Genomic DNA, 14,241 nt, shown 5'->3' on the forward strand with positions numbered 1-14,241 from the left:
TGTTAAAGGAAATTTTTAAAGTGAAGGATTCATCCTGTATCGACTACCCTAAGAGAGCAGCTAATTATTTCCTACAGTTTTCTTCTAGTCTTTGTCCGAATGTATATTTTTATAAAATATAATTATGACATTAAAAACCTAGAATTAGAGACAAAATTTCACACGACAGCTTCTTCTGACAGAAGTAGAGTTATAAATTATAGGAAAACAAACATACGAATAAATATAACTTTTTTTTTTTTTGGTCTTTATGTCTTTTTAGGGCCGCACTCGCCGCATATGGAGGTTCCCAGGCTAGGGGTCGAATCAGAGCTATAGTTGCTGGCCTACACCACAGCCACAGCAACGCCAGATATGAGCGGTGTCTGTGACTACACCACAGCTCATGGCAACTCTGGATCTTTAACCCATTGAGCGAGGCCAGGGATAGAACCTGCATCCTCATGGACACTATTCAGATTCGTTTCCACTGACCATGATGGGAACTCTGCAAATAAGTATAACTTTTAAGCTATGCAAGAGGAAGCTAAATTCCATGATTTGAACATAAGTGTATACTCCTACTTTGGCACTTGGCAATGGTATTACACACCTGTTTTTATAAGTGAGACGAACAGTTCTCGTACCTTCCCATTTTCCAGGCTGCTGCTCTTTGGAAGCCTGTTCCCACTTAGAAATAATGTCACAAATCTAGAAAGGAAGTGGAAAATTGAGATTCATAATATTTTTCGCATTGGCATTTTTTTGAAGACAAGCACGTCCAGAGACTAAAAATTTTCAATTAATGTGATCAAACCAAATGGACGGAAGCTTTCCGTTTTAGGCTTCTGCAGCTCCGAGTTTAGGATTTAATTATAAATCACTTCTTTGGTCCACTTATCCTTTTGGACACACATTAACTTTGGACTGTGGCCACGAATTTTTTACTCAAAAAGAATTTTTTTTTTTTAGGGCTATGCCCGAGGCATATGGACGTTCCCAGGCTAGGGGTAGAACTGGGGCCACAGCTACCAGCTTATGCCACAGCCACAGCAATGCAGGATTCCAGCCACATCTGCGACTTACACCACAGCTCACGGCAATGCTGGACCCTTAATCCACTAAGCAAGGCCAGGGATCGAACCTGAGTCCTCATGGATACTAGTAGGGCTCGTTGACTGCTGAGCCACATAGGAGCTTCCCCAAAAGAAATCTTAATGAAGGATTGCAAGAGACTGGAGATAAGAAGATTTCCAGGAATTTTTCATGATTCAGTCACTGAAGAAGCAACTTCTCCACCTTCTGAGTTTATAAAGATTGGAATAACTGAAGTTACCCCAAAGAAATCAAATATAATGTTAAGGTGTTTTTTTTTTTTTTAATTGGGAAAGAACAAACATTCTTCAGAAACCAAATAAATATTTGCTTATTTATTAACTGGCCATTTGCAGAATTCTAAATAGAAGTTTTCAAAATTATATAATAAGCAGTTATTCATCACAGCCCCTAATATTTACTCAGCTCAAGTCAACCCAAAATCCTAGCTTATTTTATTGGCTGATGATGAACAACAGTGCTCTAGGGATGTCTGTCTCAAAACTGTGCATTTGTAATTGTTGGTCTTGATACACCTGGATATGCTTGGAGGTGAGAAGAAAAAGACATTCATTTACCTAGATTTCTCCATATGCAGCTGAAGAGAGAGACGGGGCTGCGGTGAGGGGCGGAATCATATCTTCCGACAGACACTCCTAATGAACTAGGTATGAGCTTTAACATATTCTGCAGAACCCCATGGAGACCCAACAGATCATTCTGCAAGTAGAGCTAGGCTCTGCGAGTCAGGTGAAAGTAATGATGTTTCTTATCTCTAAATTCATGGGAGCTTCCACTGCTTTGCCCCAATTTTTTAATCTCCAAATCATAGAAATACTTTTAATCTGGAAAAAGGTACTTATTCCCAAAAGTAATCAAAGACCACATCAAGGAAGAGGTCCAGACCTGGTTCCAGCTGTTTGCGTTGCCATAAGTCATTTCCCACTCTGGGCCTCAGTTTCCTTATTTGCAAAATAAGTCAGTTCATTCTCTAAGGTTCTTTATGGTTCTATATCCTATATTTTTAATTGCTGTCATTGCTAGATGGAAACTTTATTAAAGTTATTTTACTATGTGACCTGGAAAACATTTTATTTTTTCTTTTTATGGCTGCCCTTGCAGCATAGGGAAGTTCCCGGGCAAGGGGTTGAATCGAAGCTGCAGCTGCCCAGCCTACACCACAGCCACAGCCACACCAGATCTGAGCCACATCTTCGACCTATGTCACATCTTGCAGCAATGGCAGCCACTGAGTGAGGCCAGGGATTGAACACACATCCTCACAGACATTACGTGGGGTTCTTAGGCCACGGAGCCACAGTGGGAACTCCTAGAAAACATTTTTACAGAATCTTCCAAATCCCTGTCTTTGCTCATGATTTTCCTTATGTCTGAAATCCCTTCTTTATTTCCACAGGTCCATTTTCTACTTGGTAGAAAGTCCCTCAAAGTCCAGTTGGGAGCTTTTCCCTAATTTCCAATCTGAACTTAATCTCCCCCTCTGCAGGATGTTCACCACATTCTCAAAATACTCATCACTTTTAGATCTAAGGTTATCAGTGTATAAGGCTACTCTTCTCTAAGGAAATTAAAGTTCATGTGGGCAGGGACTATTTCTGGTCCTTCTTTTATACCCCACAGGGTCTGGTCCAGCTTCTGAGACACACTAAATAGTTCCATAAATACTGCTGAATAAATGAATAAAATGGAAAGCCATTTTATTAGAGAATCTACATCTCTACATTTTTTTACCCTAAAATTTAGGTTATTATTAATCCTCTTTCTTTCTTTAACATGGAGTATGTGCGTGTGTGTGCAGATTGTATTAAGAATTCTATGGCTTCAGGTTAAGGACTTGGTGTTGTCACTGCTTGGCTGAGGTTTGACCCCTGGCCTGGGAACATCTACATGATATAGTCAAAACAAAACAAACAAACAAAAACAAACAAATTCTATGGCTTTAACAAAGTTCTGCCATATTATGTTTTTGTCTTCTAGGGCTTCACCTGCGGCATACGGAAGTTCCCAGGCTAGGGGTCGAATTGGAGCTCCAGCTGCCAACCTACACTACAGCCACAGCAACGCCAGATCTGGATCTGAGCCTCATCTGCAACCTATACCAGAGCTCACGAACGTAACCAGCGAGGCCAGGGAACAAACCTGTGTCCTCATGGATACTAGTCAGATTCATTTCCACTGAGCCACGACAGGAACTCTATTTTTTTATTTTTTATTTTATTTTATTTATTTATTTATTTATTTTGTCTTTTTGCTATTTCTTGGGCCACTCCTGCGGCATATGAAGGTTCTCAGGCTAGGGGTTTAATCGGAGCTGTAGCCACCGGCCTACGCCACAGCCACAGCAATGCGGGATCCGAGCCGCGTCTGCAACCCACACCACAGCTCACGGCAACGCCGGATCGTTAACCCACTGAGCAAGGGCAGGGACCGAACCTGCAACCTCATGGTTCCTAGTCGGATTCGTTAACCACTGGTGCCACGACGGGAACTACAGAACTCCATTTTTTTAAATGAAGAGTAGATTGCTTAAATTTTTGGACAATTCTTGAGCTAAACGTTTTGCAAATAACAGAGTAGCTTCTTTGATGTTTGCTGGGTCTGCCTTCTTAACAAGAGTAGGTTTTACCTTGATGTTCCCTTGAAGACAATGCTCTAAATCCCTGCCAGAAGGATCATCTGTGAACAATGCAAATCCAGACTGGGCTGGCTTCCTCATTCCTGTATCCTGGTTCAAAGTATTCAAAAATTCTTCCACTGTGGTAGATGCATCAAATCCAACGACCTAAACAGAAATAGCAAAGTCGTTCTCTTAATAAAAAGGAACACGCATTTCAAACTTAGATTTCAGGGGGGGAAACATGATGCATGATTAATGATAACATATATTTATTTAGGTGCTTTAACTTTTTTTCAAAGCGCCACTGGAGAAAATTAATGTCATCTTAGTTGTTAGCTTGCTATAAGAATTTAGAAATCTTGGCTTCAGCCAACAGACATGAATTCAAAAAAGAAAGATCATTTGACAGCTATAAACATCTTGCAGAGATATTATGCCTACCCATTAGAAGCAAACCCAGAACTACAGCACAATATGTAATCTTTAATCAAAGAAAAAGAAATAAACAAGAAATGTACCTAAACAAAGGAACATTTTATGCATTTAATTCTTCCTTCTTTAATATGCAGTTAAGTATCTGAATCCTGTGATAAAAGGCTTAGAGCGACAAAGACTAATTGCTAGCTTTGGAACAGGTTTGCTTTCGTTAATAAGCAAGCATCTAGATCTGAGAGTTGGGAGGGCTTGGACAGTTTTTCCAGATAATTTCTGAGATCTGAAGACTTTAAAGAGACTAAACCTATCACACCCCATGTTAGTAATTATTTCCTCACCCAGCCGGTACACTGGTGGGGAAAGGCCTCAATCAAAGTATTTTTGTTTTTCTCCATCAGAATTATAATGGCAGTGAAACTCCTTTATTCCGTTCTATATGGATTGTTTGGAGGGACTCCTTTTTAGCAAAACTGTTTCAAAACTCAGCTGTTCTGAGAGAAGGTCTCATACATTTGCAGGTTTATCACTGCCAGCTGCTGACAGAGGTAGGCAGACAGTCTCACTTCCCAATCCCGCAGAGGTTACACATAGGATTCTAGGCTAAGCATGTTTTCACGGGGTAGCAAGGCTAATCCACCTGATATATCCCATTCATGAAGTGCACCGGGATACTGAAGGGCAAAGAATGATGATATGGGTTTCGAAGAAGGGTTGAAAGAATTTCCATTCTCGAGGGTCTTGCTTCTCGATCTCCATTCTGTTGTGTTCTTTCTACACATCGCTGGCAGTAAATGGCATATTTTCCAAATTCTGTCCTATAATACAAAACTTAAGATAAAGCCTAAGAATAAATTAAATTAAGACAACCTTTTATATATATGCAACCATCAAGAGAGCTTTCCTTGGTGTACATTATTATAATGATTATGCTAAAGCTGACAGTAAATTTTCTTTTTTTGTGATAATATTAACTGCTGTCACTTTTCTCAAATTCTAGTGTCTTTACTTTTGTCACTGACTAAACCAGACTTCCCCACAAAGCAGTCTTCATCTTTATCATATTATTATACTCAAAAAATAAATTTAAAATAGCCAGATATTATACGGTCAATATACAGCGATTATATTAGCAAATGTAAAGAAAATAACTGTATAAAGACTAGCACAGGATAACTTAAGAAGTGCATGATGCAACGGAGTTCTCTTGAAGAATACAGAAGTTAGTGCCTGACTACTAAGCAAGGTAAGAAAACATCTTCAAACAAAAATAAAAACAATGTTTTCTTCTCGACAAAACATGCATGTCTGATAAAAATGTCATGCCTTAAACAAAACCACTGGAGTACATAAATCCAGTAAAAGCTGGATAGAGAGACCTTATTTGCTTTCATTTGCCATACATAATTTTTATTCCATTTATAAAAGCATATTTATAACACTTCTAAATATATTTGTATTTAAGTGACTTCTTTATTATTTTTTTTTTGGCTGTACCAGGAGCATGCAGAAGTTCTTGGGCTAGGGATGGAACCTGTGCTACAACAGCAATCTGAGCTGCTGCAGTGACAACACTAGATCTTTAACCCACTGTGCCACTAGGGAACTCCCTCACCTGCCTTCCAGGTAGATTTAAATTGTCACCGTTATCTGGTGGTCCTCAATGACTACAACTGAAATTACATGATCTTGGATGTTCCCCTTATGGCTCAGTAGTAATGAGCCCGACTAGTATCCATGAGGATACGGGTTCGATCCCTGGCCTTGTTCAGTGGGTTAAGGATCCAGTGTTGCTGTGAGCTGTGGTGTAGGTCGAAGATGTGGCTCGGGTCCTGCATTGCTGTGGCTGTGGTGTAGGCGGGAAGCTGTAGCTCTGATTAGACCCCTAGCCAGGGAACTTCCATATGCTACAGGTGTAGCCTTAAAAAGAAAAAGAAAAAAAAAACACATGACCTTGATGACAGCATCTGCAAAATGTATTATGACCTGGAGGATATTTTCCTACTGTTTCCAAGTTGTTTTTTGTTTCCTATTGTTTGTTTGTTTGAGTCCCAGAGTCTATTTACACAACCTAGCTGAACCTCTTGGACAAATGATCCTGATATCCCTTGGCCAGGCGCACTGGGTCCCAGTGAAAGAAAATCATTGTGACAACTGGATTTTAAAGGTCTTTTTCAAAGGAGTAAAAATTCTGAAGGAATTCAAATGCGCATAATTAGAAAAGGTGGGAAGACCATCAGAGAAGTCTTCAAGTTCAAGTTGAATGGAAGTTGTCAAGCTTTTACCGCAATCTTCCATAAGAGATTTAACATAACAAAGGAAGTGTTTTCCCAGTTTCACATAAATGATAACCAAAGGCTTCCTTTACCAACATTTGTTTCACACATTCTTTCACAAATGTACCTGGCAGGTTCCTAAATACCTAGGATTTATTGTAGACTGTCAGAGGCTGCTGGCTAATAGCTTGCATACCTGGAATCTGCATTCCTCTTTAGGTGGAGTCTGAGGAGCCACAGGAAAGGATGATGGGGAAGGAAGAGCCCAACACAGAGGGCCAAGAGCTGCCAGCCCTGGGCAAAGAGAAGCAGAAGAGGTTAGATACCACATGGTCAGCAGAGATCGAAGTCAGGTGAGTGTGCCTGACAGAGGCTGGGAGGTCAAGGGGATGATGACAATTTTTTTCTTTTTTCTTTTCCTTTGGTTGCACTTATGACATATGAACATTCCAGGGCCAGGGATCCAACCTGTGCCACAGCAGTGACAATCCACTGAACCACTAGGGAACCAATCTTTTTTTGACCCCAAAATGTTTTTGCTTCTTCCACATATACATTACCTGTTTAGAGCATTTATAGTACATAAAAATATAAAAGCTTCATATTGCCTGAGGTCCATAATCCATCCAGTTGTGCAAACTGTTGTCTACAACTGAGGTACCAAAAGACATAACATGGCAGTCCTTTTTGATATCACACCCAAAGATTAGAGAAATTGTTCCTTTTTGTTCATTTATGTGTTAACTCATTCACTGAAATATAAGTAATAGCACTGAGAAAAGATGGATTGAAAAATAGTAAAAAAGGAGTTCCCATTGTGGCTCAGTGGTTAACGAATCCGACTAGGAACCATGAGGTTGGGGGTTCGATCTTTGGCCTCGCTCAGTGGGTTAAGGATCCAGCATTGCCGTGAGCTGTGGTATAGGCTGCAGACACAGCTTGGATCCCAAGTTGCTGTGGCTGTGGTATAGGCCATTGGCTATAGCTCCGATTTGACTAAGCTGGGAACCTCCATATGCCATGGGTGCAGCCCCCCAAAAGACATAAATAAATAAACAAACAAATAAATAAAATTAAAAAAAAAAAAAAACGGAGAAGAAGGAAAGACCCTGCCCTCGAAGAACCCACAGTCTAGGAGAAGATGTTATACATTTAAACAGTAATTTATAATACACCATTGTCAAATCAATGTAATAACGTTTTTGAAGTGTAACCAATGGAGGGAGTGACTAACTGTTGTGGGAGTCAGGAAAGAATTTACGGGAGAGATGCTGCTTGGGCTGGACTGTGAAGTCCACATATGGGAAGAAAGCAGGGGGATCCACATAACAGGAATAATGCCAAGTGCAAGGTGAAGGATAATGCAAAGGCAGGGTGTGTTTGAAGAATAGGGAGAGTTTATTTATTCACTGAATGCTGGAGGCAGGATGCATAAGATGAAGTGGAGAGAGAAGAGGCCATTGGAGCCAGACTATGAAGGATCCTTAAGGCAAATGAAGCTTAAGCCTCACCACCCCTCTCACACACAGGTCCCCTCCAAATCCCTGGGGCAGGCCCTATGAGCTGTCAGAATCATATGACATGGTCATATGCGCTTTTAAAATGTGTAAAAGTAATATTCTATATTCTTTTTCTTAGAGAGTATTCATTGCATAAGCCTCAAAGTTCCACCAAACTTGGATCCATGCTAGGGTAAGAAATTTCTGTTTCATTCTGTGGTTGACAGGGAGTCAATAAGCAAAGATTATTATTTACTCTTCAGTTGAAGAGTAAACTCAAGTGACTAAAAAAAAAACCCTGAAAATAAATTCAACTGCCCTAATGATTAAAGAAATACATCCAAAATCAACAGTGAGATACTACTTTTTACCTCAAAAGAAATTAAAAGAAGAATTATACTGAATATCGCTGAAGATACAGGAAAGTCCTAGACATTGATTCAATGAAATGCACTGGACTTGCATACAAAATTTAGGTTTAAAGATGTTTACTGCAGTGGTATTTATTATAGGAAAAATAATTGGAAAAACCTAAATGTATAGCAGTTGATACAATGCAACGGAAGACTGCTGAAAGCTATAGGATAAATGATTATGTTCCATAGTTTTAAAAAAGTAGTATGCACAGATTAAGTGACTCCCTCTGGAGAAGTGGAATGGAAAATATGCTGAGACAAATAGGAAATTCATTCTATACTTTATCCCATTTTGTATGGCTTGCATCTTTGCTATTTAGTATTATCTATTACATTTCAATTTTTCTTTAAGTATTTTAATGTTTCTTAAGATCCATGATATAATAATCTGTGTGAATGTAATTGCGTTTAAATATATGTATTTTATTCTGTAAAAAAAAAAGTAGTATGCACATGGTAACTCAAGCAATGTGAAAAACTGTGAGTGTGCCCAAATATATACATATACACATTAAATATAAATAAAGAAACTGAAAGGATATATATCAAAATATTTGATATATATCAAAATATTAACAGCTATTTTTCCTTTTCAAACTTTCTGTATTTTTTAAATGTCTATATTGACTATGTATTATTCTTCTAATCAGAAACAGAAATCATTTAAAATTGTATGTATATGTATCAATACATACCTGCAGGGGTCCTGGTTGATTCTGCGGCTGTCTCCGTCTTGTCTGTTTAATGAGCTGACAGAAAATTTCATTCTGTAGCTCAGGATGTGTCAGACAAATTTGAAAAGCACTCTGGGCTAGAGATATGTGGTAATCAATTGCAGGAGAGTCAACTGCTGCATTTATAAAAAGCTGGCAGGTCTGAATTAAATGAAAAAAATTGATATACTCAAGGTGAGAAATGATTAGATTTATTCTGCATGAATTATATTGATTCTCTTCTCAGCAATAGTTTTTGTTTAAAAGGATGGAAAAGATACATTGTGATAACACTAGTCAAGAAATCCGGAGTGGCCACCTTAACACCAGACAAAGGAGACTGCAGAACAAGGAATTCTGCCAGAGATATAAAGAGGGTAATTTTTAGGAGTTCCCATCGTGGCTCAGTGGTTAATGAATCTGACTAGGAACCATCAGGTTGCAGGTTCGATCCCTGGCCTTGCTCAGTGGGTTTAGGATCTGGTGTTGCCATGAGCTGTGGTGTAGGTCGCAGCCGTAGCTCGGATCCTGAGTTGCTGCGGCTCTGGCGTAGGCCAGTGGCTACATCTCAGATTAGACCCCTAGCCTGGGAACCTCCATATGCCGTGGATGCGGCCCTGGAAAAGAAAGAAAAAAAAAAAAGAGGGTAATTTTCATAATATAAAAGGGTCAGTCCATTTAGAGGACATAACAATCCTAAATGTTTTAATAACATAGCTTCAAAGTACATGGTGCAAAAACTGATAGGACTACAAGGAGAAATCGACAAAATTCACAATTAAAGTTAGAGATTTCAGTACTCTCTGTCAATATTTGAGAGAACAGTTCCCACTATGGAACTGTAGACAGAAAATAAGTATGGATTTAGAAATTCTAAACACTGTCAACTTACTTTACCTAATAGAATACTCCTCCTCAGAGCAGAATATGCATTTATTTTAAGGGAACATTTTTTGCCCTCCTTTTGTGGAACTCTAATTCCAGATGGAATTTTATATATATATATATATATATATATATATATATATATATATATACTTCAAATTATCCTATAGCTCACCATACTCTATTCAACTTTTTTTAACTCTGTGTTTCATTTTGGATAATTTTTCTCGCTATGTCTTTGAGCTGCAAAATTTCCTTTCCTATTCTTTAAGGACAGCTGTAACAGCACTGAAGTTACCCACACTTATAAAATATGGTAAATTCCCCTGTTTGAATTTTCATTTGGCTGTGCAATTGATTTTGGCCATTTTTTTTTTGTTATAAAGTTGATCACTTAATTCAGATTTTCAAATGTAGTTGTGTAAAGTCTTTCTTGCTTTGGGTATTTTTGTATTCTACAGGTGGCTTTTTAAAAAATGTTCCATTATGGTAATTTTAAAACATGAATAAAAGTAGAGAGACTAGTTTAATGTACCCATTACCTAATATCAACAATTATCAGCATTCTCCCACACTTGTTTCATTCAACCCCTGAATCCATTTTTTTTCTGGAATATTTTAATGTATATCATGTTATTTTACCAAGAAATACTTTAGTGGGGACCTCCAATTGATAAAGATTTTTTCCCATAACCATCTTGTTATTATCATCCCCCACCCCAAATTAACAATAATTCTTTAATATTATCTCATAAACACAAACTTTTTGAGACAGGGGGAATGTAGGCAAGAAAAAGCCCAAAAAGAGACAAAAATTGAGACTCTTAAGAGATGAGGGGGAAATAAATTACCAAGATCTTGGTGGAAAGTCAAAAACCAAATCTACAGAAGGTACACTATATTCTGAGACTTGGAGTAATGGAAGAAAAAATAAATGAAAGAATGTTTGCTAGGAATAGAGATTTGAGGTGATCATTTCTGATGCCCTCTAATTTTCCAACTGAACTAGAAGGTAAGTTTGTTGTGAGGAGTATTACTGAGAAGGAAATCTGAGTGGGATGTGACCAAAGCAAAGCAAAAGCAGAAACAGTTGGTCCTGAGGAATGAAGACCATAGATTTATACTGGCTCCAGTCCATTTGGCTATTTGATGCTCTCTAGCAGTACCCCCGGGATTAATAAGGAAGCAAATAAGACAGTGGCACTGAAATCTGACGGGGTTTGGCTGAAGAATGCATGGAATTATGAGTCCCAAAGAACTATGAGTATTAGGAAAGCCATCCAGACTGGATAAAGAAGGAAGAAAAGTCAAGAGGGAGTTATTGTGCTCTCTCTTGACCTCAAAGAAAGTAAGTGGCTCAAAACAGAGGTCTCAGTGAGCATATGAAGAAGAAAGAGTAAGGAAGAGTAAGAAAATAAGAGAGCTCATGGGCTAAGAGATCATGGTTAAAGAAAAGACATATTAGAATTTAAGCTTTTAGGAGTTCCCGATGTGGCTCAGCGGCGATCCCTGGCCTTGCTCAGTGGGTTAAGGATCTGGCATTGTCGTGAGGTGTAGGTCACATCTACAGCTCAGATCCTGCGTTGCAGTGGCTATGGCAGAAGCCTGCAGCTGCAGCTCCAATTCAACCCCTAGCCTGGGAGTTTCCATATGCCACGTGTGTAGCCCTAAAAAGCAAAAGCAAAAAAAAAAAAAAAGTATTTAAGCTTTTAGAAGTGGTGTTCTTATGAGGAATGTTGAGGTCACAGCATGAACGTGAAGAACAGGATGGTGAAGCAGAGTAGAGGTGAAGCTTACTGACCTTGAGAAGGTCAGGAATCTTAAGGCCAAGGCATTGGTGAGTGAAGTGACAGGAAAGTCATGCAGGGTAATGGCAAGAATGGAGGTAGAGGGAATGTGAGTTGGGAGCCACTTCTTTAATTTCATTAATTTCCTTAATGAAATTTGAGGAGTTACCAGAAGGCGACTGATGACAGAGATGAGGGACAAAGAATGATACAGTTGAATGGCAAGTTTCAAGTGATCAGGGATTTCAAACAGAGGCTGAAGACTAAGAATTTGAGAGCAGTGCTGGAGAAGAAGAGTGCTGATCCCTCTTCCAACACCAAGGCACAGTGATGTCACAACTCTCTCCCTCTGAGGAGGAAATGCTTCTTCTCTGATGAAGTGTTTTACATGGCCCAAACCATAAATAGCTCATTTCAGTAAATCTCAAATCCTCACTCAGAAAGCATTTTAAATTCACCTGATTTTATTTCAGGAGATTTTCTTCTTCAGCAGCATTATCATCACATTTTGAATTTTCCTGGAAAGAGTGAAACTTTATAACCTAAATTTTTACTTTTTTCTATGAACATTTTTAATAATATACAACTCCATATGAAAGTTTACCTTAAATAATTTAATAGCTTCTGTCTGTAGAGCTTCTGAAGGCAGTGTTGTCAAAGGGGAAATGATTCCTTCCTTACTGTGACACAAAGTAGGATGTCTCCATATCTGAGAGGCTAAATACAGAGGAAATACAAACAGGAAACAGAAATGATCAATTATTTTGATCATTTATCAATTATCCTTTTCAATTATCCTCCAATTATCCTCCAATTATCCTTTTCGAAATTAGCTCATTCAGGCCTGGCTCACAACTTTAAGGCATAAAAGTCGTGCAAAACCTCTGGTAACATTATTTTATTTCAGTTTCCAGGAAAACTGGATTCTCATATTTCTGTTTTGGATAAATTACGTCTGAAAGAATTTGGTACTAACATTCTGGGCTCAAACAAGTCTGCCAGGCCACTGTCAATGTTACTTAAATGTGCTAAAGATTGGTGACCTAGGGAGTTCCCATTGTAGTGCAGTGGGTTAAACATCCAACTGCAGTGGCCTGGGTCACTGTGGTGGTGCAGGTTCAATCCCTGGCTCAGTGGGTTAAAAGATCTGGCATTGCTGAAGCTGTGGCATAAGTCACATCGGTGGCTCAGAATCGATCCCCAGTCCAGGAGCTTTTATATACCACAGGTGCAACCATAAAATTTTTTTTTTTAAAACTGGTGATCTAGGTAGTGAGATGACTATATATGAGAGAGAGCTGGGGGAAGACACAGAGCTCAGAGAGGAAAAGCCAGAGTAGGAAGAGGTAGAAAGATAAAGAAGAACTTGAAGTCATTCCTAAAATCAGCATTTCTTAAATTCCTAGGCTAGACACTGCAAATAAAATGTGATCTCTATTATTAAGTAAAACAGAGCTTAGAATCTAGACTCTCAATGAGGAAAACTTAGTCATTAAAAAAAATTTCAATGCAAAGCGACAAATGTTGTAAAAGGGTTAAATGGCAAAATGCATTGGGACATCATTTTAACATTTATGAGGCACCTTTTATGAGCCAGATGCTGAGTTGGGATGGGCTGGCCGGGGGAACTCCCAAGGTAGGTAGGATTTTAACAGGGTGGTGGGGAATGTAAAGGAAGGAGGGTGAACCAGGCAAAGTCAGTAATGTGAGCAAAGGCAAAGAGGTGTGATAGAATACGGTATGTTGAAAAATGATGGTGTCTCTGGAGTCGAAGGAACACAATGAGAATCCTGGCCTATGAGAAGCAAGGCTGATGAAAAGATGGATACATTGCAGGGAAACAGGAACCCACAAATTCAAAACTCCAATAGACTAAGAGGGCCCATTCATAAACCATAAAAACATATCAACTTACAAGGTTCCCCTTCTATATTCAGCAATTTGCAGACAAGTTGCTCAAATTCAGATCCAACATTTACATTGTTACTTCCAGCTGCAACAGTCAGGTGATAAAGCCAAGTGTCCTTAAAAATCAAAACATATTAATAGAGATGTTAACCAAGATATAGTTTTTGATGACTGAAAGAAAAAAACAACTTGGGTAACCAGTAGAAAACTCTGACACTGGAACACAAAAACAAAAACAAAAAAAAAACCTCTTAATTTTAAAATATTAACTAAAAGCCACTTAGTCAAAGAGTTCTGAAGCAGGCTCACTTGAATTGTGCTCATAGTACCTCTTCCCCATTGATCACATTTTATTATTTTCTATTTTCTAGATGTTTCTTAGAGAAGCATAAAAAAGTAAGAAGGTAACATGACATTAAGAGGCTAGAATAAACACAACCAATTAATACTCTTTTAATAAACACAACTAATGTTATCAAATTTAAAGTATGATTCCCAGTACATACAAAGAACACATACAAAATACTTAGGAAATCCAGAAAATTTAAGGAAGAAAATAATACCCAGAAAGAACATACCTGAGCACAATAAAGGCCATATTAGAAAAGCCCAC

General features: G+C 38.5%; 1 protein-coding gene across 5 annotated transcripts in view; it reads right to left on the reverse strand.

Annotated features, from left to right (window-relative positions):
• Positions 1-14,241, reverse strand: part of PLEKHH2 (pleckstrin homology, MyTH4 and FERM domain containing H2) — a 124,142-nt gene that overhangs the window by 23,464 nt on the left and 86,437 nt on the right. For 3 of the 5 annotated variants that reach the window (XM_047782175.1, XM_047782174.1, XM_047782176.1), the window contains 7 exons: positions 13,636-13,744; positions 12,325-12,437; positions 9,031-9,210; positions 6,617-6,714; positions 4,785-4,962; positions 3,722-3,877; positions 593-690 (listed from right to left, as the gene is read on the reverse strand). In XM_047782175.1, coding sequence (XP_047638131.1) covers positions 593-690; positions 3,722-3,877; positions 4,785-4,962; positions 6,617-6,714; positions 9,031-9,210; positions 12,325-12,437; positions 13,636-13,744 — 932 coding nt within the window. The remainder of the gene's footprint in view (positions 1-592; positions 691-3,721; positions 3,878-4,784; positions 4,963-6,616; positions 6,715-9,030; positions 9,211-12,324; positions 12,438-13,635; positions 13,745-14,241) is intronic. The other 2 variants (XR_007135136.1, XR_007135137.1) reach the window with 2 other exon arrangements.

The sequence above is a fragment of the Phacochoerus africanus genome, chromosome 5 (assembly GCF_016906955.1).
Source record: "Phacochoerus africanus isolate WHEZ1 chromosome 5, ROS_Pafr_v1, whole genome shotgun sequence".
Classification (NCBI taxonomy): Eukaryota; Metazoa; Chordata; class Mammalia; order Artiodactyla; family Suidae; genus Phacochoerus; species Phacochoerus africanus.